General features: G+C 41.1%; 1 protein-coding gene and 1 long non-coding RNA gene across 8 annotated transcripts in view; one reads left to right on the forward strand and one right to left on the reverse strand.

Moving 5' to 3' along the window:
• The window catches only part of LOC139037446 (uncharacterized), a 29902-nt gene extending 12036 nt beyond the window's left edge, over positions 1–17866 (reverse strand). The window contains exon 1 of the long non-coding RNA XR_011490269.1: positions 17543–17866. This is a non-coding gene — a long non-coding RNA (uncharacterized lncRNA). The remainder of the gene's footprint in view (positions 1–17542) is intronic.
• Positions 17867–18035: 169 nt separating this feature from the next.
• Positions 18036–24843, forward strand: part of EDEM3 (ER degradation enhancing alpha-mannosidase like protein 3) — a 76976-nt gene continuing 70168 nt past the window's right edge. For 5 of the 7 annotated variants that reach the window (XM_020870568.2, XM_070473943.1, XM_070473945.1 and 2 more), the window contains exon 1: positions 18036–18427. In XM_020870568.2, the coding sequence (XP_020726227.2) occupies positions 18267–18427 (161 nt within the window). In that variant the 5' untranslated portion in view covers positions 18036–18266. The remainder of the gene's footprint in view (positions 18428–24843) is intronic. The other 2 variants (XM_070473942.1, XM_020870565.2) reach the window with 1 other exon arrangement.

Genomic DNA, 24843 nt, shown 5'->3' on the forward strand with positions numbered 1-24843 from the left:
GCTGGGAAAGACTGAAGGCAGGAGGAGAAGGGGTCGACAGAGAATGAGTGGTTAGATGGCATGTCTGACTTGATGGACATGAGTTTGAGTAAGCTCCACGAGATGGAGGACAGGGAAGCCTGGTGTGCTGCAGTCCATGGGGTCGGAAAGAGTCAGATATGACTGAGCGACTGAACAACAATCACAGGCAAGGCCATGTGGAGTAGTGTGTATAGTTGCTCAGTCATGTACGACTCTATGTGCCCCCATGGACTATAGCCCACCAGACTCCTCTGTCCGTGGGATTCTCCAGCCAATAATACTTCAGTGGATTGCCATGCCCTCCTCCGGGGGATCTTCCCAACCCAAGGATCGAATCCACATCTCTGTGTCTCCTGCACTGGCAGGTGGATTCTTTACCATTGCACCACCTGTAAATAGGGTCCTAAGGCTAATGTAATTAGTTACCACTAACTTGGTGGCTTGGAGAAGGCACTGGCAGCCCACTCCAGCACTCTTGCCTGGAAAATCCCATGGACGGAGGAGCCTGGTGGGCTGCGGTCCATGGGGTCGCTAAGAGTCGGACATGACTGAGCAACTTCACTTTCACTTTTCACTTTCATGCATTGGAGAAGGAAATGGCAACCCACTCCAGTGTTCTTGCCTGGAGAATCCCAGGGATGCAGGAGCCTGTTGGGCTGCCGTCTATGGGGTCGCACAGAGTTGGACACGACTGAAGCAACTTAGCAGCAGCAGCAGCAACTTGGTGGCTTAAAGTGACAGAAATGTATTTTCTCTCGGTTGTGGAAGCCAGAAGTGCAAAACCAAGGTGTCCACAGGTGATGCCCCCTCTGAAGCTTCTAAGGGCAAAGCCTCCACTGCTTCTTCCAGCTTCTGGTGGCTCCAGGCGTTCTTTGGCTTGTGGCTGCACAACTCCAATCTCCGTTTCAGTCTTCATGTGACTTTCTCTGTGTCTTCTCTTCTGTTTCTTCTAAGAACTCTTGTCATTGGCTTTAGAACCTATCAAAGATATCCAGGAATGGAAATTTTCATCCTGGAAAATCGAATACTGTATTTTCTTGAAATCCTACATTTTTTTCCCCTCAACTCTGTATCCTTTGAGAAGAAAAATCCCAAAATATTACCCTTTCATCCTTTCCCTTTTGCAGCCCTCTATGTTTTTAAGTATTGTATGATATCTTACAAAGTCTCTGTAGTTGCTTGAATGGTGGACCCCAAGAGAAACACCCAAATCCTCACCCCTGTAACCTATGAATGTGAGTTTATTTGGATAAAGGTCTTTGCAGATATCTCTTGGGGGCCACCATTCAAACCACTACAAAGGTCTTGTAAGGTATCATACAGTACTTAAAAACATAGAGGGCTGCAAAACGGAAGGGATAAAAGGGTAATAATTTGGGATTTTTCTTCTCAAAAATAAAGGATGTAGAGTTGAGAAAAAAATGCAGGATTTCAAGAAAATATAGTATTATATTTTCCAGGATGAAAATTTATGTTCCTAGGTATTTCCTAATTCATTCATTAATCTAACATTTGGGCCATGTTTTTCAACCTATCACACAAGCTCGGTGTTTTTTTTTTTTGAAAAAAACTTTCCTGACCAAAAAAATTGTTTGAGAGTATGAGAGACAATTCAGATTATATGAATTTTGCTACACCATCATAAAAATTCTTTGAAGGCTTCAGCAATTTTCCCCTGGTGCTTCACAACCCTTTGGTATTTAAATCACTTGTTTTGGAAGAAACTATTGTGTTCTAGAGACAAGAGTGTTAAGTTGAAAATGAAGTTGGTGTAGGCGAACTTTTTTAGAGGTCAGTTCATATTTTTATCTTATAATGACTCTTGCTTTCCTGCACAAACTTGTATCTGTAGAGATTGCCTGTTCTGATAAAAGAACTTCTATTAACAAATGAGAATGTGTCAAACAAGTACAGGAAACAGGAATTGTTCTGTTTGCCCTGGGGAGGAGTCGACTTGAGCAGGCAGATGAAGGGCACATGATATTGTGTACATTACTTACATAATACCTTGGGCTTCCAAGGTGGCTCAGTAGTAAAGAATCGACTGGCCAGTGCAGGAGACACCAAAGTTGTGAGTTCAATTCCTGGGTCGGGAAGATCCGGTGCAGGAGGAAGTGGCAACCCACTCCAGTATTCTTGCCTGGAAATTTCCATGGACAGAGGAGTCTGGTGGGCTACAGTCTATAGGGTCGCAAAAGAGTCAGACATGACTTAGTGACTGAGCATGCATGCATGCATACAGTACCTCATACTATTTAAATTAATTAAATGGGAAGACTCATATGGCAAGAAAGATTAGATTTATTTTAATTATTCTAAAAGAGAAAATCTTAGAAGAAGCTGAAAGTACAGAGAGCTAACATTCTCCTCACTGTGAAGAAAGAGTTTCTGATAGTTAGAATTGCCCATGAGCCAGAAAGGATCATCACGCAGAGCAGTAACACAGCCACTGTTAGAAATTTTCAACCCATGGCCGATGACCCTGGGATACATTATCAGTGATTTGGAGTATGAGAGATTATAGGGTGGAGAGGCTGTTGGTATAAAACTCTATAACCTTTGGATTAAGACAATGTGCCATAGGATAGGTCAATTCAAGCCCGGAAAAAGAGATTATCTATCCTCTCCCTTAGCTTCTAAATCATCATTGGTCAATAGCAACATGATATGAATCATAATATAATTAAAATTTTTCTATTACTCACATTAAAAACATGAAAACAGGTCAAATCAGTGTTTGTAATATTGTATTTTGTTATATTTTACTTAACCCAGTATATTTGAAATACCATCATTTAAACATGGAATCAATATTAAACAGTCATCAGATAGTCTACATTATTTTTTCATAACAGGTCTTTGAGATCCAGGGTGTACATTTACGGACTAACCACATTTTGAGTCCTCAACAGCCACGTGTGGCTACTGGCTACCATGTTGAACAGCACAGTTCTAGAATTTGCTGTTAATGAAATCACCAGTCAGATTTCTGGGAGCTAGAAAAAGGAACTTCATAAATGCAAGTGTTGGGAAATGGAAGTATTGGGAAAACACTTCTGATTGACTGGTATACATTCACATGTCCTTGGGTGACTACTCTCGTAATTTCCCTGCTTTCTCACCAAAACCTAGCATTAAGTAAATAATTTTGCAAACCACCAACTTTTTCAAAATCAACTTCCAACAGACCCACCCTCCAAAAGTAAAGCAGTAAATAACAGCCCTCCAGTGCTTTCATGTTAATCCTACCATATTTAATTCTTTTATTCCAGGAGCAACTGCAATTAAAGACATGATAGCTTTTACTGTTTACTAGCTGCTCCTCTTCTCACCATGGGATTTAAGTACTCTCAAGGGAAGCTGCCTTGCAGTATTTCCAGTAACACCATCTCTATGCATCTTATGCAGATGAGACAGGATAAGGAAAGTCATAAAGATAAACTTGCTTGCTCCTTGGAAGATGCTTGCTCCTTGGAAGAAAAGTTATGATCAACCTAGACAGCATATTAAAAAGCAGAGACATTACTTTGCCAACAAAGGTCTGTCTAGTCAAAGCTATGGTTTTTCCAGTAGTCATGTATGGATGTGAGAGTTGAACCATAAAGAAAGTTGGGCGCCGAAGAATTGATGCTTTTAAACTGTGGTGTTGGAGAAGACTCTTGAGAGTCCCTTGGACTGCAAGGAGATCAAACAAGTCCATCCTAAAGGAGACCAGTTCTGAATACTCATTGGAAAGACCGATGTTGAAGCTGAAACTCTAATACTTTGGTCATCTGATGTGAAGAACTGACTCATTTGAACAGACCCTGATGCTGGGAAAGATTGAAGGCAGGAGGAGAAGGGGACAACAGAGGATTATGGTTGGATGGCATCACCGACTCAATGGGCATGAGTTTGCATAAACTCCAGGAGTTGGGGATGGACATGGAGGCCTGTTGTGCTGCGGTCCACGGGGTCCGAAAGAGTCAGACATGACTGAGCGACTGAACTGAACTGAAAGATAAACTGGGCTACCTCTGTAAGCAAAATTCCTCCAGGGCTCAGTCAAAATAATCTATTTTTTAACACTTCTCCAAGGAGATTCTATAATTTATTTACAGTATTTGAAGATTTGATAAACTATATACAATAAGCAAAATTAAAACTAAAGCAGGATTTTTCAAGAGTTAACCCATTTTAGGAATCCACGGACTCTCTCGGCATCTATAAGTATAATCATGACTGTAAGAACACCAAAGCAAGAGTTTGGCACAGCCAAGTGTCTCCCAATATTTGATATTCTCTTCTGTCCAGGAAGAGAATCTCCTGAGTTTAAGCTGGTCACACAGCTGCTCAGTTAGAGGCTAAAAATCTCAGCCTTCCTTGCAGCTCGGTGTGACCAACTGAATAACTCCTTTTCAATGAGATGTGAACATAAGTGGTAAGTTCACCTGCCTGATCACATCCTTTATGAAAGAAACTGCTTGCCCTCCTCTCTCTTTCTCTTTCAGGGAGCTGGAAGGCTTATGTGATGCTGGTAAACCAGCTTTTATCATAGATATGCCTATCAGGGATAGAATAGCAACCTGAGTTCCAGAATGACTTCATAGAATAGAACTGCCCATCAGGTGCCCTGAATTATCCACTTGCTTCTGAATATTACCTGTGAGAGGAATAACTTTCTTCTTCTTTTTTTTAACATGCTACTTTAAACTTTATTCACTTGGTATTTTTATCTAAAATATTATAGTACTATTAACTCACTTGGTTACAGATGAGTATATACTTAAAGTGTGAGAAAGTGGAAAATTATATTTCTTTTATAAAAAAGTTTTATTTTATTTTTAATTGGAGGATAATTACTTTACAATACAGTGACAGTTTCTGCCATATATCAAGATGACTCAGCCACAGGCATACACACGTCCCTTTCCCTCTTAAACATCTTTCCCTCCTTCCATCCCATCCCACCCCTCCAGGTTGTCACAGGTGGCTTTGGTTTTCCTGCCACATACAGCAAATTCCCACTGGCTGTCCATTTTACATATGGTAATACATGCTTCGACACTGCTCTCTCCAGTCTTCAAACCCTCTGAGAAACAGCTTTCTATCTTGTATAAACCATTGTATTTGGTATCTCATTCTCTCAGCCCCTTGGCTTCTATCATAATTAATAAAAGGGTTTAGCATCAACATTACTATCATTTGAACTACTTGTCTATTATTTTTAACCATCTTTATACTATATGAAAAGACATAGGGGCTTTTTTTTTCTTTAACTTAGAAGAAAGTCTTCTACAACTATTTGCTAGGGTGGAGACTCAGTATTAAATGACATGATACAGTGTTTATGAAATCTTCATAAACTTAAAACAGTTGCAAATGAAAAGTCATTATGTTAACCTCAAGCTAACAATCCACAAGAGTAGTGTGCTAATAGCGTTTGTGCGAACATTTTAGCCAACTAATGTTTTTAGCTCACCTCCAAGGTAACATAATACAGCAAACATTCACATGCTCCCAGAATAATTGGTTTTTCAGGCACTGTCATATAGCAGGAGGACAGTGAAGTACACAGAGACACTACCTTTTCATCCACTCCATGGAAGGGGTTGTTTGTCTGTATATAAAGCTGGCTCTGGTTTTTTGGCAGACTGATTCAACTCACCACTTAAAAGAGACTTTATAAAACAAGCTCATAATATGTTAACTATCTAATTTCTGATGTTTCTTAATGTGACAGCAAACCTAATTAAACCTGCCACTGGCATATCATTCTATTAATTTTTCTTTCACTGCTCTCATATGATTCAGTGTAATACTGTCAACATTTACTAAGTGTCCACGGCACACAGAACACTCCTGAGGGACCTGGCAAGAAAGATAAGGACTGAAATGTCTTGTATCTCATTTCACCTCTCTGCCACGTAGGACTCTATAGGACACTCCCTCCATGAAACGTAGCAATCCTCTGACTTCCACGACTCTTTTTAAATGTTCTCATTTTTCTTTACTATTTTTTTCACTTCTTAAATATGGGAGAAGCCCCGTGTTCCTTTCTGAACCTTCTCTTTTCACCCTTCATTCTTAGCTTTTTTGGAGTCACCAACCCCTTGCAGAAGGTGATAAAATGCACCCTGTGGGAGGGCTTGTTGTGTATAATTTTAGGATTACCTGGACATCCTGAAGCAGCTGGTGACTCCCTGTGGGTCCTTACCCCTCAGGTGAAGAACACCTTTCCATGGCTTTAACTACTACCTTGGTGCCTGATGACTCTCAAATCTTCTATAATTAGCTGGGCTCCCCTCCCACGCCCCCACCCTGTCCCATCCTTCTCTCTCCACACCGATATATCCAGCTTCTTGATGCATCCCTTCACCTGGATATCAAACGGCACCTCAAACTCAAACTCAATATTTGAACTCATCAATCATTTGCTCTCCAGTTACCCTTCATCCTATGGTTTCCGTTTTGGTGAGTCATACCACCAGTCAATAAATTGCTCAAGTTATAAAGAAATAAAAGCATCAACCCAGATCACTACTTCTAAAACAGTGTTTGTCAAATGATTAAGTGAACAAATGAAAGGAAGGACAGATTAAGTATGATGAAGGCAACAGAGAATAGCTATTAAGAATGATATAATGAAGCTTAGGTTCAAATGTACATGAATGCTAAAGGCTTGCTTAACTAAGCAAAGTCTTCACCCACAGGAATATATATTCTTAAGTACCCATTAGGACAAGGTACTGTGAGAGGCACTGATTTCATTAAGGATTAGACTTTAACAATGTTTTCAAAGAAATGATGAACATGGTTTGTCAGAAAAGAGGAGTAACAGTATTTCAAGTGAGATAAATATTATTTAAATTTAATTAATCTTACTACATGACCAACAAATGCTCAATTATTAATAGCTTCTCTAGGTCCTTTTTATTGTAACTTCAAAGATTTCATCATAGTTTATACATAGCAGCTGTCACAGTGGACACTCAAGAAAATGGGACACGTTTTGGAGGTTAAGATCATGAAACTTGGCAGCTTTTGCCTCCCTGAACTCCCTTAGCTCTTTCTCTGCCTTTCTCTGACGGCGCTTATTTTCTGTCGCATTTTATACAATCTGTGTGCAGCTTTTATCCACCTTAGGTTTTTCCTCTCACTCCCAGCCCCTCCTAAAGACTGTACATACTCAATTGTGTGCCTTATATCTGAAAGGGGAACATTATTATTTTTTTAACTTTTTAAGCTGTATTGGGGTATAGCCAATTAATAATGTTGTGATAGCTTCAGGTAAAGAACAGTAAATATTTTATATCTGGAAGGGGAACAGTAAATATTGTCAATGAATGCTTTTCAATATCAACAGTCCCATTTAAAGATAATATCAAATGTCCTATAAATCAAGGAAATTGTTACAATTGGTTATATTTATAGAGTTTGTCATGTTTCCCAATATGAAAGCTGCATACCAAACAATTAAGCAAGTTACAGATGTTTTAGTACTTCAAGGCAGCAAGGAACATGCTAACCCATTTTAGAAAGTTATTCATGAGGCAAGGTATTGGCTGGTTAAATGCTGCCTCCGGGGGCAGACTGTGTGTTGGCTGGCAGGTTGAGGACTCTTGGTGTCTCACTTTCCTCATCTGGAAAATGAGAATTGTAGTAGTACTCCACAGAATTGTTAAAAGGATAAAAAATAATATATACACAATGCACACAGAATGGTGGTTGAATTCATTGGACACTAGTCATCATTTTCTTATAATCCCAACCAGAAGAAGGGGGGGGGTTATCATGATCATTTATTAAATTAGGAGAGAATGAGATTTTCTAATTCAGAAAATATGATGTGGACAACATCTCTCCTATCTTCCCAGCTCAAAACATTCCCAGGACCCCCAACTTAACCATGACATCACAAACGCCTAGATGGTGTGTTGCAGGGAAGAGTCAACTCTGACTCCACGTTGGATCTGTTTCTTTGACTTTAACCTTTGCTTTTCATTGCTTTGTTATTATAATTATACATAAAGACCTGTCTTCAGGAGCCCAGGCCCTCTGCCTGAAGAGATTAACACATCCCCTCCCGATGCTGGCCTTTCCAGGAGATATTTGCAAGATAATGGTCTTTACTTCCCCAACTCCTCCCCTTCTTTGTCCTATAAAAGAATCCAGCATCCACACCCCCTAAGAAGATGGTTTTTTTGAGATATTAGTCTGTCGTCTTCTCAGTCTTCTGGCTTTCTGAATAAAGTTGTATTCCTTGCCTCAACACCTCCTCCCTTGGTTAAGTGGCCTGTCATGCGGTGAGAAGACAGTTTGGACTTGGTAACAGGTATTTTTAAGATGTAGGTAAGAGTTGAAACACACTGTATTTTAAATTCAATAGGTATAGATTCCACACAAACCATGTTCTATCCTTTTTAGCATTCCCTACTCAAACAACTTATTTCCGTTCCCAAACCAAGATAACAGATTTTACTGTGTGGTTGTCCTCGTCTCTAATCCTCCCCACTCTTCACCCAAAAAAGCTTCCAAGAATTTAAAGAAAGGCACTGTATATAACCAAATCTAGGGCACTATGTAAAGAATTAATCAGGGAATTTCAGGCTGGCTAGTTGACCTTCCTGACCTCCCACGATGTTCTCAATCTGCCATTACTGTCAGCCCACTATTGGCAAGGCTTCAGGCAAGGTCAGAAGAGGTGAGCAGAGGGTGTGGCCGCAGCTTAAAATTGAAGCAGAAGCTTCAAAGAATAGTGCACTTCAGAGAGGGGACCATGAGACACAATGAAACAATAGCCTCTGATAGTCAACCCAGTCATGGGATGATGAGTGACAGAGGGCTGCCTTTGCCCCATACAAGAGCACTTCTTATAAGGTTCTGGAGGCTCGCTAATGCTTCACAGAGAGATGTGTCTCTGCCATGGGGAACCCACAGATAAGCAAAGGCCAGCATTCCTCAACCCATATACATCCACAGACACTATATTTAACATTGTTTAAAAAGGTCATGGCAGGGTAAAGGATTTTAGCATTGCTTAGAGAAGGAATGTTTTCTGAGCAAATTTTCAAAGAACCCTACAGAACTGCTTTATAATTCCTACAGTTGACTGGTAAATCTAACATCTAATTCTCTACCAAAGACATGTGTGTTGAGGGGTGGGGTTGAGGTACAATTGACACATGGCATTATACTAGTTTCAGGTGATAACATAATGCTTCAATATTTGTGTGTATTACAAAATGATTACCACAATAAATCTAGTTAACATCCATCACCACACGGTTAAAAAAATTTTTCCCTGTGTTGAAAACTTTTAAGATCTACTCTCTTAGCAACTTTCAAATATGAAATAGTGTTATTAACTATGGTCACCATGTTGAACATTATATCCCCATGACATTTATTTTATAGCTTGTAACCAAAAGTGTGATTTTTATATTACACCTAAAGTGGTAAAAATTGGGTGCAATTTTTTTTCTCTGTTTGTAAGGACAAATGGAAACAGACAAAAAAAAAAAAAAGACACCAAATTTATCAATATGAATGTTTCTGGGCAAACACTGTTGAAAATACAGCTTAACTTAAAAAATTCTTCTTCCCATAATTTTTACCGCGTTTTACAATCAGTTACCGCAGTCTGCCCAATTTCTTGGTGACTCATTATTACATCTTTCTTAGCAAAGGAGAAGACCTGTATTTCCTGTTAGCAGGATTTTCCTTTCCTGAATTTTTGCAACCTAATTATACTGTTTTTTTCCTCCATTTTATTCAAAATAACATGATGGGGAAAGAAAAAGCCAGGCCAGGAGCACTAACTGTTGTGTGTTCATATGATCTGAGAGAATCTGATAGAGCTGGGGGAAGGAGATCCTTGGACTTCAGAGACCATGTAATAGAGTTTGGGTGATTACATAAGTTTTTATTTAAATTGGGACAGTTTTGAAAATGAAAGAGGACACTAATCAGATAAGATAATAGGACAATGCTGTAAATCAAGAGGCAAATGAGAATTAATGGTCATCCTAATATGGTGGAAATGGTCTGGACTTATAACCAAATTGCAACCATACCATTTCCTTGCTTTTGACCAGTGCAAAGTGATATAATCTCTGTGAACTTCATCTTCTACATTAGTAAAACAGGGATAATAATTCTCACAAGTTAAGAGAGGGGAGAGGGACCTGGCATAGTATATATCCTTTGTAAGTATTATCCTGATGATGTCTGCATGTGTATCTAAAGTTCTTCACCACAGACAGCACAATATTATGAATGGATTAGGTTAAACTGCATTGGAGGTGCAATCAGTTGCCTCATCACAAATCCCTACTCCAGGATGGCAGCTGAAGAGGTCATCAGGAGGACTCCCTATAGAGGTAGGGACTCCCTATAGAGGCAGGGATAGATTTCCCTGGTGGCTCAGTCTGTAAAGAATCTGTCTGCAACGCAGGAGACCCAGGTTCCATCCCTGGGTCAGGAAGATCTCCTGGAGAAGTCAATGGTGACCTACTCCAGTAATCTTGCCTGGAGAATCACATGTAGCCTGATGGGCTACAGACCATGGGATTGTAGAGTCGGCTATGACTGAGTGACTAACACACACTACAAGTCCATTTCTAAAGATCATTCTATTTAACATTTGTAGTTCAGTTTCTAAGGCATGTCTGACTCTTTGTAACCCCATGGACTGCAGCACACCAGACTTCCCTGTCCTCCATCACCTCCTGGAGTTTGCTCAAGTTCTGTTTAATTTAACAAGTGTCAAAAGTGAATTTTCATTGTTGAAATTAGTGGTTAGTCATCATAATGGATGTTAGAAATGGTTCTCATTGGTAGAACTTGTGATTTCCTGTTGGGGTCCTTTAATGGACCGGAACCTGGGTGGTCCAGAGTCAACGATGAGAAAGTGAAAGAAGGAAAAAGGCTAATATTCCCTGGGTTACACAGCCAGCCTTTGTGCTCCAGGGAATCAGTCAGAAATAGAGAGAGAGAGAGAAAGAAAGACACGGGGACCCAAGCTCTGATGGAACAAGGGTGCTTTATTGAATTCTGTAACAGTAAATATACTGGTAGTTTCTTCAGATAAAGACCAAGAGACTAGACTTTACAAGTTACCAAGGAAGCAAGGAGCAATAAAGACCATAAGGCCAAAAGGCGATCTATATCAAAAGAGGGTCCTAAGTAGTTACTTTTCACCATACTTTTAGTGTGGAAGAACTAAGGAAGGAAATGCATGCATTTCTCACTCCCGGGAGAGGCTTGCCTCTCCTCTTAATTCCTGAATATCCAGGAATTAATAAGGAACAGAGGATTCATGACAGATCCAAAACAGCACACAGGAAGCCTCCTGTTAAATGCTTCCTGACAATTTCCGAGATAGATGGACTAGCTGAAACATCTTAGAGGCACTCCGCTCCAGCATGAACAAGTTGTAAAAAGCTGAACCATCAGAAATGGTGTGTGGGAAGGAGGGCTTCCAGTGGGTTGATGCTTACTAAAAGGGTGATAGTATCCTGGCTCTGGAATATTGTTCATATGCCTCCAGCAAATCTTCCTTGTAAGGTCATGACTGCAGAATCCAAAAGGACCAAGACCTGGTACTTCATCAGACTCCCAGAACAGGTGCTATATATTACTGTGTCTGTTTGCTAAACAAATGTTTGTTTAACAAATATCTGTATGACAGAAACTGGTCTAAGACTTGGTTTAATTATAAACTGGTTATGAGGTTGTTGGAGAACAGTCAATTTTCATCCCGATTCCCAAAGTTTGGCTGCTATCACTATCTACAAAAATAAGCCAGCAGTCTTGCATAATTAAATTATTTGCAAGTTAGCTGCTGCTTCTTAACCACTGATCAGTAATGTAATTCCACATCTAGAACTTCAGCCCATCTTTGGGGGCCATATGGAATGAAAAAAAAAGAAAAACTGAGGCTTACATAAACTGACTTGCATAGAATGGTAAATGGTAGATCCAGGTTGAGAGCACAAGACATGTGATTTGAAGCTCAATGCTTGGCAGTGGGCACAAAGCAAATGTGTCTGTGTGTGCGCGTGTGTGTGCATGTCAGATGGAGAGGAGGAATGGGAAGAAAAGGGAAGCAATGTGAGGGGACATGGAGAAAAATCAGATAAAAGTTAAACATTAGAATACAGTGCCCTGGGAACCTAAAGAAGTACTAAAATTAAGTGTAGGCCCCTAAAGAAGGAATAAAAAAGCTCTGAAGATATTTGCTCAAGAGCTAGCTCTAGTTCTGAAAATAATAGTAAAATAATAGTTCTATAAATAACAACAAAGTCCGTTAGAAAACAAACTTATGGTAACCAAAAGGGTGGGGGGAGGGCTAAATTAGGAGTTTGGGATTAACATATAGACACTACTATACATAAAAAAGATAATCAGTAAGGATCTGCTGTATGGCACAGGGAAATCTATTCAATACTCCCTAATAACCTGTAATGGGAAAGAATCTGAAAAAGAAGAGATACATGTATATGTACACCTGAATCACTTAGTTGTACACCTGAAACTAACAATACTGTATATCAACTATACTGCAATATAAAATAAAAATTAAAAAAATAACAAAGTCCATTAATCTTTAGCAGTGGACTAAGAATAGTACATTTGTACCCTTGAATCCTACTCTCAAAAAGGGAAAATTTTCTCTTCTGCTCTTCATAATAATATCAATGGCTATTATTTACTGAGCTCTTTCAGGTAGTGCTAAATATCTTACACACATCATCTTATCACCTTCACAACACCTCTATAATGAAGGTATTACAACAATTAAATAATTTGATCCTAAAAAAAAAAAAAACACACACTGGGATAGGTACTATCGGTTGGTCAAAGAGTTCCTTCGGGTCTTTTCCATGTTACAGAAAAACCTCACACAAACGAGCAAACTTTTTGGCCAACTCAATATTATTCCCATTTTACAAATGAGAAAACGAAGGCACAAAAATGTTCTGTAATTTTCCTAAGATAACATGGCTAATAAGCAGCACAGTTGGCTCAGAGTCACTGTTCTTGGCCATTAAGCTACCTACGCAAGCTGTGCAGAATGTTGCTGAACGGTGCTGACTTAAAACCTTGTGGCCAGTCTAACATGTGAAGTAGAAACTATGTTGGTAGTACAAAATGTGGATTTAGGAGAGAGGGGCCAGAGGCAAGATGCACTCACTTGTGAACAGCCATGTGACCTGGAGTTGTTGCTGATACATAAAGTAAATGACAAATGGCAAGTGAACTCGAGACCCAACCACAAGGGTGAACTCAACATGAAACATGACATAGGAGCAAAGCCTCTTGCCTGAGAGTGCTGGTTCGGGTGCCGCAGAGAGAAGTGAGATTATAATCTGAAGTTGAAGTGATGTTTAAGATCTCAACTCTGACTGAGAGGTGGAAAAAGCCCTGGGGACATCTCTGCGGGGTAGTGAATCATTCAAATTTCCCATTCTCTTTCTTGGAATTTGGAAAACTTAGTTCGAGAGCCAAGCACGGAGTCAGTCCACACCATTTACCAAGTAACGTTTCCATGAAGTATTCTTTGTAGGGCCCTCAAAGTCCCTACCTGTAAACATAGAATAAGTACTGTCTTTATTTATTTAATGTTTGCAAGATTGGGTTCTCAGGAAGAAAAATGCTCTGCAAATTCCACACATTCTCAAACAATAGGAAAAGTGATTTGAAGAATGACAAAATCACCACTCCCAAATTCTACACTACAGTTTTAGGAGAAATTAGATCTGTCATACTCAAGAATTCAAGTCATTTAGAGGCAACTGCTGCTGTAGGTCAGTCTCGCACAGCTGGTCACAGCCTCCTGGGACGAGTTCTGAGCCATCATACTAAAGTGGAGGCTCTCCTTTATGTTTGTGACTCCATATGATTCCAACCAGGGCTCCAACCCCTCCCTACTTTCTGCTTCATCCACGTAAGCAAGTAAGAACACCAGGTGAGCATACATATTTATTTACATAAGCTGCAAGGCTGCGCAAACAAACCCTCACCTGGGTAAAGGGCAGTATATCAGTGGCTCTTCTCACCATTTTTAATGGGCTTTACACATCTAAAATCTCTTCCTTCGTCTTTTAAAAGTCCTTATCCCTGCTCTCTTCGCACCAGTGTTTTTCCTCCTGTACAACAGAAAAGGTCCCTCTCATTTAACTCTTGGTGGTGGTGGTTTAGTCGCTAAGTTGCGTCTGACTCCTGCAACCCCATGGACTGTTAGCCTGCTAGGCTCCTCTGTCATGGAATTCTCCAGGAAAGAATACTGGAGTGGGTTGCCATTTATTTCTCCAGGGGATCTTCCCAAGCCAGGAATTGAAGCCTGGTCTCCTGCACTGCAGGCAAACTCTTTACCGACTGGGCTATGAGAGAAGCCCTATTTAACTCATATCCTTTTTATTACTAAGTATATAAGTTCTAAAATAATGTGTGTAGGTTTTGAAATAGCGAATGTCAAAATTTCCGTGTGTTCACAAATTGTTAATTAGCTAAGAATTTCTATTATTTCCAGTAAGGGGTTGAAATGGGTTCTTCTTTGTGAATATATTTTTCTTTCACTTCCTTGGGCTCCACTTTAGATCTGTTAGGTTACGTTACATTGCTTTTCAGGCCACAGCTTTTAGCCTTATGGTTTTGCAGAGATTAGAGAAAAATGGACTCAACGATTGGCTAGAAATGGAATTTCAGTAAGGGAGAAAAAGTTGCTTACTATTTAGCAAGTCAACAAAGATATGTTCTATGTTCTCATTATACACTTTTCAAATGCAATGTTAGCTTAAGAACAAATAAGCCAAGGGGAAAAAACAAACAAACAGAAAACGCTACACATTAAGAGCCAGTACTTCTCCTTCCTGAGGACACCGTTTCTCAGGGATCAGTCAGTTCAATCGCTCAGTCATGTCTGACTGTTTGCAACCCCATGGACAGCAGCATGTCAGGCTTTCCTGTCCATCACCAACTCCTGGAGTTTGCTCAAATTCATGTCCATAGAATCGGTGATGCCATCCAACCATCTCGTCCTCTGTTGTCCCCTTCTCCTCCCGCCTTCAATCTTTCCCAGCATCAGGGTCTTTTACAATGAATCAGTTCTCAGTGACAGTTACTAGTCAATTTTGACTTCTTATAAATGCTTGGAACATCAGGAGGGCAAAGAAAACTGAGTTACTTCCAACAATTCACTACAAATAACTGACCTGACCACATTTCTTTTTTTTTTTTTTTCCATTTATTTTTATTAGTTGGAGGCTAATTACTTTACAACATTGCAGTAGTTTTTGTCATACATTGAAATGAATTAGCCATGGATTTACATGTATTCCCCATCCCGGTCCCCCCTCCCACCTCCCTCTCCACCCTGACCACATTTCAATATAACTGAAGGTCACTGATTATTTTTCCATTTCCTTTGTTCTAGTTTTCAAATTTTGAATGATTGGTCTTGACCTTTAGCTTGCCATGTTCTCTGTGTCAGAGCCAAGAACAATTCCCAGGTATTATTTACTCAGCTAACTTCATCACTAAAGCTGCCAAAGAGGATCCAGGATGGAACTAACATAGGGGTTGCAGGTCTGTACAAAGGATAAAATTAAATATTGCACAGAAATGACCTCATGTGTTTTCACAGCCTCCAAGTAAGTAGATAAAAACTGTACTATTACCACTTGATAGATACGGAAACTAAAGGGATAAGGAAACAAATAAAGACATCCGACATTTACTGAGAATCTGTAATAGGAGAGGCAGAGTGTTGAGTTCTGGAACATACACATGAATAAGCTGAAGTCAACACCCTCCAAGTAGTCACAATCTAGTGGACATGGCTGACTGTGAAAAAACAACAATAATACAGACACAGAATATGATGGGAGGATGACGTCTGATAGCTGGAAGGTTTTGGAAGGATTTTGTGGTGATGAAATCTGAGCTGAGACTTAATGGTTAGGGAGTATTCTACAGACAAAGATGGTGGGACAGCAGAGGGGCCAGTTACGATCAAAGGCATAGAAAGGATATAACATGAGACTCAGTTATCTCATAGGACTTGAGTTCAGGGCAGGGGCAGAAGGGAGATAATGTGTTCAGAGGGTTTGTAGATATCCTTGAATGTTAACTCTGGTAGCAACATAGAGAAAAGTTAGGGTGGCAAGGAAATAATTTAGGCCGCCACTGTGACGGTCCAGGAAAGAAGTAATGGAGGCTTGAACTGAGCAGCAGTAGCACTATAAAGAAAAGTAGTGATAGCAAAAGCAGACTCTACATAACTAGCAAGTGATTGGACATAGATTGTGAAGGAGGACGATGAGTTGAACATGATTCTGACAGATTAATCTGAGTCACTGAACACATTACATTTGAGTTTACCCTTGGACTAGACAGAAGGGCATTTCTATTAGGGAGGTCTAGAGATCAGGATGGGCTTCCCTGGTGGTTCAGATGGTAAAGAATCTGCCTGCAATGTGGGAGACCTGGGTTCGATCCCTGGGTTGGGAAGATGCCCTGGAGGGCATGGCAACCCACCCCAATATTCTTGCCTGAAGGATCCCATGGACAGAGGAGCCTGCGGGCTACAGTCCATGGGTTCGCAAAGAATCAGACACGACTGACTAAACACACACATACACAGATCAGGACAGCTAGTGAGTTACAAATCAACCACAGCGATATGATGGCTGAATTCACAAGAGGGTAAGAAATCACCAAGGAACAGAGAACAAAGAGAAAACCAACAGAGTTTTATAGAATGCAAAATAGAGTACAGAAATCCTTAAGATGCAGGAAACACCTGCATTTTAAGAGAGATGGACAGTGAATGCGTTAGTCACGGGTGTCACCTGAACAGACGGTCTGAGAGAGGAGCAGATGATGCAAGGGAGGGAAATCAAGGAGGAAGGGCTGAGCTGCCGAGGCGAGGACTAACTGATTTCTTGTGGTCACACAGGTCATGCCCTCCCTCCTAAGCTCCGCACCTACCTACTGATTATCACACAAGAAAAACAATGGGGTTTTTCAAGAGGAACTTTCTCTTCTCATTTTGCCAATGGTTAACCTGGGACTTGGTCATCAAAATAAATTGCAAGTTCTAATCTTCATTAAACTTTCTTTCGCAGCTCACACTAGTTTCCTGACGCTGAGTTTTTCATATGACTATTATTAATCAAGTACCAGGCCTCCCGTGCCCTCCTTCACTCTGGTTACACGTTAAGGCTTCCGAGTCACAGAGGCTGGTTGGCATCTAACTAAGCAGCCTGGCGAGACTTGTAACCTAATTTCTCTGAGCTCGGTTTCCTGGGGGCGGTGGTACTTACCTAGTCAAGCTGAGAAGAGTGCATGAGAGAATGCAAGTAAAAACTCTCAGCACATTGCCGTCAAAGGCTCAATTCATTTTTGCTCTTACCGGTATTGAAATTTCCCTGGAGAAGAGGCCTGGTCGCCTGCATTGCAGGCAGATTCTTGACCATCCGAGCCACCAGGGAAGCCCCGAAAGAGACTATCATTCCCTAAGGCGTGCAGCACTGACCTGAGGCCGTGGGAGCCTCATTCCCGCCAGCCCGCAGCGAGACGTATTCGCAGGAAGATGGATAAAGAGCTGACGGGTTTCCCCCTGGACTCTGCAGACCACGGAGGTGGCCGCTGGCTGCCTGGCGCCGGGGCAAGCGGGATAGCAGGAACCACTCCAGCCCCTCGGAGGACCACACGTCCCAGGGTGCAGCGCGCCCACCAAGGGTGGCAATTTGGCCCGGGTGGGGTCGGACTGCGAGCGAGCCGGGGAGGAAGCGGTGCACGCTGGGACAGGTAGTTTTCGGGTCTCAAGTGCACCGGTCGGAGGACGGCCGAGTGGAGAGGTCCCTCCCCAGTCCCGCCTTTTGTCCACGTCTCACTTCTGCCGACCAACGTTCTCTCCCGTCCCCGGGAGCCAGCCCTTCTCCGATCCAGTCCCCATTGGTCCTGAGGCGCAGCGTGCCCGGGCTCTACCCGGAAGTAGCGTTTGGGAAGGCGGTTTCCTAGACTACGACACCGGAAAGCTGGGGGAGGTGCTCCGGGCTGCTGAGGGCTGAGGGCGGTGGCAGCGCTGGCGCTGGGGACCGGCTTGGTGCCTTCGGGAAACTGCTCGGCGACGGCGGCCGTTCGCGTCCCTCCGCATCCCGCCCTCAGCACGGCTCGCAGCCCCTTCGCCGCCGGCGTCCGGCAATGTGTCCCACCGGCAGGGCGTAGCAGCTGCGCGTGCGCGGAACCGCGGGGCCATGAGCGAAGCCGGCGGCGGCCGGGGCTCTGGGTCCTCGGTCCCCCAGCGAGCGCCATGGAGCCTGGTGGCAGCGACGGCCGCGCTGTGCCTGGTGTCGGCCACGTCCGTGTGGACGGCGGGGGCCGCGCCCATGAGTCGCGAGGAGAAGCAGAAGCTTGGGTAAGGGTGCTTGACAGCCTGGGGGTGGGTTGCCTCGTGAGGCTGACCACGGGCAAGGGTGATTGTCATTGCGACCCGGGCGCGCAGTGGCCTCTCCTGTCGCGATTGGGGACGGCTGTTTCCTCGAGAGGACCCTGGCGGGGTGGACAGGGTGCGGGAAGACGGGGGCCCGCTGGCCCGCGAGGCGACCTCGGGGGACTGTCTCGGGCTGTCGCTGACCTGTGCAGGCTCCTCAAGACCAGCCGCGGTGTGTCAACGCAGCTGCCATGTCAGTGGCCCGGGAAGGGGGCTCCGGCCGGGGTCCCTGCGCGCCAGAGTTGTGCGGTCGCGCTTCTTTCAGAGACGTGGTTAGATTTCTCGCAGCAGTGAGCTCCCAGGTGGGGAAAATGCGGCTGATCTCCCTGGTTAAGGAAATCATGTTTACACCTGTTACGGAATAGGGGGCGTTCATTGGAACTTGAACTTTATGTATTTTACCATTTCCTTTGCAGTGTTTTCTTGCACTGCATCTTCATAGTAGAACAATATTGGATGGTAGTGTTTCGTAGCCCAGATTAAGTATACCTATTCACTTTACTCAAAGTAGTTTTATCAGTCTTGAAAGGCATAAAATTATCAAGCTGTATGTATAGCATTTCGTTTGGAGTCAGTATTCCTAATATAGGCCAGGTCCCACAGATGAATAAAGGAAAAGCCAGGAACCGGTAGAAAATGAGCAAAGGGCATGAAGAGTTAATTCACACAAGAGGAAATGCAAATGCTTAATAAACATGAAGCTACTCAACCTTATAAATGTGAGAGATGCAGATTAAAACAATGAAATAGCTGGGTTTTTTGTCATCAGGTTAGTAAATACAAAGCAGGGTGCGTGAATAGAGTACTGCCTGGATAGTTGAGGTGTGAGAAGAAACTTGGTGGGAGTGTAAATTGCTGTACTTTACTTACAGTCTCCTGAAATTTAAATTGTCTGCGTTCGCTGATTGATTAATCCCATCTCAGGGAATCTATCCTACAGAAATAAAAGCACTGTTAAAGTAGAGATAGGTGTACAAGGATGTGCATTGTGAAATAGCAGAGCTGTCCCTCGGACCATTCATATTATGGAATAAAACTCAGTCGTCAAAGAGGAGTTAGGCCGTCAGAAGGCTGCCCAGAATATATTCTGAAGACAAAAAAGGTGTAAGTTATAGAATAATATCTGTGATACTATCCCCCCCCCACCTTTTTTTAAAGAATAAATTGTCTAAACTCAGAAAAACATGGAAAGATGATTACCTCCTGGAGTTATGATGAAGATGACGTGAAACCGTCAGGACTTGTTTTAGATACAGACTTCCACTTTACTGAAATTGTTGCTAAATCTTGTATTAGTTTTTAATAAAAATATCAGGAAAAGACACTTGTTGGAAAAAAAGAATCAGCTATCCAAACAAAATTGACTAATAAACTCTAATAAGGGTCTTAAATTTTCTCTCTATAGATTTAATGTAACACTGATAACTGCTTTACTGAATACTTAGTGTTCAGCGCCAGGTACTTTACATATACTGTCTCTGTAATCCTGTTTTTTAATGAGGTGAATGCAATCCCCGTATTGCAGATGAGGAAATTGAAACTCAAGGTTGATATGTTCAAAGTTACAGAGCTAAGTAAACCCTAGAGCCAGTATTCAAACCAAGTGCTCCCACATGCTTCAGAGCCTGTGCTCCCCACACTTTGCTGTAGTTAGTTCCATAAGCCTTGGAAAGAGATGCTTCAAGTCTGTTAAGGAGAGCAAGTATTTTTATTTGACCATCCCTCCCGTCCACCCCCCCTTTTTTTTTTAAATTTCTATTTTATTTTTTTCTTTCTTTTGCCACACTGCACAACATGGGGGATCTTAGTTTCTAGACCAAGGACCGAATTTGTGCCCCTTACAGTGGAGGTGCAGATATTTAACCACTGGACTGCCAGGGAAATTCCTTCTCTTTTTTATTAAAATTTTTTTGTTAAGAAAAGTCATTTGAATAACTTATTTTTGACCAAGACAAATTTTTAACTAGAGCGGGCAACCAAATTGCATTGAGATTTCAGCTCAGGTTTTGAGATCATTTATGAAAGTGGTTACAATTATTTAGGCTTGTTAATTTAGATTGCCTTACGCTAGGATAAGATTATAATAAGAGTCTATAGCTACAAATCACAAATACATGTTGCTTGACTGTTTTCTCCTCTGGGAGTTTTCAGGAGACTGAACTTTGATTTGTTAGGTTTACCTGTACAATTTTTTTCAAAAATCTAAATAATGATTTATGATAAAAAGCAGAAAATGCCCCATCCCTCACCCTCCCCCCCAGACTAAACTGATGATAAAAACTGAAATGGAAAAAAAAAAAAAAACTGAAATGATTAGGATTAGTAAAAAACTGCTTGGTTACTTGCAGTTTATAGTTTTTGGAATAATTTAGCTTGTAGTCTTATACTTTATGGAATTCATTTATTTGCTTTTGTGTTTTAAATGTTGCAGCAGTTGTTAATGTTTTTACTTTAAAAATGAAGTGTAAAACAGTTCAATATCTGTAGCATATTGGCAGGCAATGTAACTTTAAAAAAAGCTGACTTACAGAAATTATTTATAGTGAAGAAAGAGTGGACCTGATTTCCAATACATTTTTATTCTGTTGTTAAAGATATAAAACAGAATAGAAAATTGTGTTTCGGTATGATACAGTGGTTATTCTACCATTCTTTATTTAAATATGATTGTTAGGGCTTATATGTGTTATTAAGAAAGTGAGACAGCTCAACTGGTTAGTAAATACCTCCAGTTTGAAGTATGATTGGTAAAATTTAGTGATCATGGGATGGTCATATGCTTCATAAATGTAAGAATTGGAAAATAATGTGTCATTTGCAAACATGATTTTTCATCATCTTGAAGCTAGAAGGCAAAGTTGGGTTAACAAGTTAATGCTAATGTTATCTGTGGTATATATGTCTAGGCACTACTATTACCAGTTATAGGAATTTGTCTTGACAGTAATTTTTTATTAATTCTATTTCAGGGGAAGGAAAAAGGAATTTCCATATTCCATTTATCGATATCAGTGCTTAAAGGGAAAATTGAGCTCTTTTTTATGTTTTGTTTATTAGCTAATTTGAGAGCTCTTTGTCACCTACAATATAATAAAAAAAATGTCTAGAAGGATTCTTTGAGATACTCCATAATTTTCTGAGATAACTTGATCCATATTCTATCATACATATAAACATATAAAGAATTAGTGTTTTAGCAAAGTGGCTTATCACCTTGTTTTCCCTGAGCTACCAGGGAAGCCCCTTTTAATGATTAGGTGTTTTTAAATAATCATCATTTATAAAAAGTTGGTAGGACTTAGCTTGTTCAGCTCATAAGGTTGAGTGTACTTGATTTTGCTGGTTATTAGAGCAGGTTCTGGAAATTAGTCCTTCTGTGTCTTCTGGCTTTACTGTTACCACTATTTCATCATCCATGATTACAGCTTTTAAAATGCCAATTGCAATACAACAGGAGGTAAAATAAAAATAGATCCAGCCATTTTCTTTAAGACTCTTAATTCTTGACATTAATGATTGAAAATTTGGGAAAAATAGTAAGAATTAATACAAGACTGTTACTGATAAAATGTTTTCCTTTTGTTAATTATACGGAGACTTGGCCTTGCCTCGTCGTAACATTGACTTTTGTAGTTTTTTCCGATAAGCCTCACTACCCCAAATTTAAGAGTGTTTAATCGAAAGACTGATTTCTTGGTCTCAGTCTTGCAGATTTTGACTTAGTAAGTCTGCTGTTTGTTGTTGTTTGTTTTAGTTGCCGAGTCCTGTCCAACTGTTTTGCGACCCCACTGACTGTAGCCTGCTAGGCTCCTCTGTCCAAGGGATTTCCCAGGCAAGAATACTGGAGTGGGTTGCCATTTCCTTCTCTAGGAGATCCTCCCTACCCGGGGATGGAACCTGCATCTCCAGTGTTGGCAGATGGATTCCTTGCCACTGAGCTACTTCAGTACTTACTCTTAAAAAAAAATTGAGACCTTGTTACTTATCTGATGCTTTCATGGATTATTTTGGGTAATCCTTTCAACTGAAGTAGATGCATTAGTCTCATTTTTCAGCTGATGAGACTGAGGATTTTAGAGCTAGGATGTGCCCTGAGGACACAGGATTCAGTTCAGTGCCTCAGGCTCTGCTTACTCTGGGTAAGAGCTCTAGGTAGAAAAGGAGCCTGGCTATAGGGATTAGATCTGATAGAGTGCCTGAAGAACTATGGAGAGGTTCCTAACATTGTACAGGAGGCAGTGATCAAAACCATCCCCAAGAAAAGAAATGCAAAAAGGCAAAATGGTTATCTAAGGAGGCCTTACAAATAGCTGAGAAAAGAAGAGAAGGGAAAGGCAAGGAGAAAAGGAGAGAGATACCCATCTGAATGCAGAGTTCCAAATAATAGTAGGGAGAGATAAGAAAGCCTTCCTAAGTGAACAGTGCAGAGAAACAGAGGAAAACAATAGAATGGGAGAGACTAGAGATCTCTTCAAGAAAATTAGAGATACAAAGGGATCATTTCATGCAAAGATGGGCACAATAAAGGGCCGAAATAGTATGGATCTAACAGAAGCAGAAGCTATTAAGAGGAGGTGGCAAAGAGACACATGCATCCCAATGTTCATCGCAGCACTGTTTATAATAGCCAGGACATGGAAGCAACCTAGATGCCCATCAGCAGACTAATGGATAAGGAAACTATGGTACATATACACAGTGGAATATTACTCAGCCATTAAAAAGAATTCATTTGAAGCAGTTCTAATGAGATGGATGAAACTGGAGCCCATTATACAGAGTGAAGTAAGCCAGAAAGATAAAGACCGATACAGTATACTAATGCATATATATGGAATTTAGAAAGATGGTAACGATAACCCTAAATGCAAAACAGAAAAAGAGACACAGATGTACAGAACAGACTTTTGGGCTCTGTGGGAGAAGGTGAGGGTGGGATGTTCTGAGAGAATAGCATTGAAACAAGTATACTATCAAGGGTGAAACAGATCACCAGCCCAGGTTGGATGCATGAGACAAGTGCTCAGGGCTGGTGCACTGGGAAGACCCAGAGGGATGGGATGGGGAGGGAGATGGGAGGGGGGATCGGGATGGGGAACACATGTAAATCCATGGCTGATTCATGTCAGTGTATGGCAAAAACCACCACAATATTGTAAAGTAATTAGCCTCCAACTAATAAAAATAAATGGAAAAATAAATAAATTAAAAAGAAATAAAGTAACTATACCCCAATAAAAATTTAAAAAAAAAAACACCTCAAAAAAAAGGAGGTGGCAAGAAAAAAAAGGTGGCAACAATACACAGAAGAAAAAAGAAAAGACTATAAAATATATAATATAAAAATATCTTAATGACCCAGATAACCACAATGGTGTGATCACTCACTTACAGCCAGACATTTTGGAGGGCGAAGTCAAGTGGGCCTTAGGAAGCATCACTACGAACAAAGCTAGTGTAGGTAATGGAATTACTCCTGAACTCTTTCAAATCCTAAAAGATGATGCTGTGAAAGTGCTGCACTCAATATGTCAGCAAATTTGGAAAACTCAGCAGTGGCCACAGGACTGAAAAAGGTCAGTTTTCATTCCAGTCCCAACAAAGGGCAAAGCCAAAGAATGTTCAAGCTACTGCCCAATTATACTCACTTCATATAGTAGCAAAGTAATGTCCAAAATTCTCCAAGCTAGACTTCAACAGTATGTGAATTGAAAACTCCCAGACGTTCAAGATGGATTTAGAAAAGGCAGAGGAACCACAGTCAAATTGCCAGCATCCTGTTGGATCATAGAAAAAGCAAGAGAATTCCAGAAAAATCTATTTCTGTTGCATTTTTTATGCTAGAACCTTTGACTGTGTGGATCACAACAAGCTGTGGAAAATTCTTCAGGAGATGGGAATACCAGACCACCTTACCTGCTTCCTGAGAAATCTATATGCAGGTCAAGAAACAACAGTTAGAACTGGACATGAAACAGTGGACTTGTTTCCATGTTCCAGATTGGGAAAGGAGTACGTCAATGCTATATATTGTCACCCTGCTTATTTAACTTCTATGCAGAGTACATCATGGGAAATGCTGGGCTGGATGAAGCACAGGGTGGAATGATGATTGCTGGGAGAAATGGCAAATACCTCAGATATGCAGATGATACCATGCTTACGGCAGAAAGGGAAGAGGAATTAAAGAGCCTCTTGATGAAGATGAAAGAGGACAGTAGAAAAGGTGGGTTAAAGCTCAGTATTCAAAAAACAAAGATCATGGCATACGGTCCCATGACTTCATGGCAAATTGATGGGGAAACAATGGAAACAGTGACAGACTTTATTTTGTTGGGCTC

The sequence above is a fragment of the Odocoileus virginianus genome, chromosome 11, assembly GCF_023699985.2.
Source record: "Odocoileus virginianus isolate 20LAN1187 ecotype Illinois chromosome 11, Ovbor_1.2, whole genome shotgun sequence".
Classification (NCBI taxonomy): domain Eukaryota; kingdom Metazoa; phylum Chordata; class Mammalia; order Artiodactyla; family Cervidae; genus Odocoileus; species Odocoileus virginianus.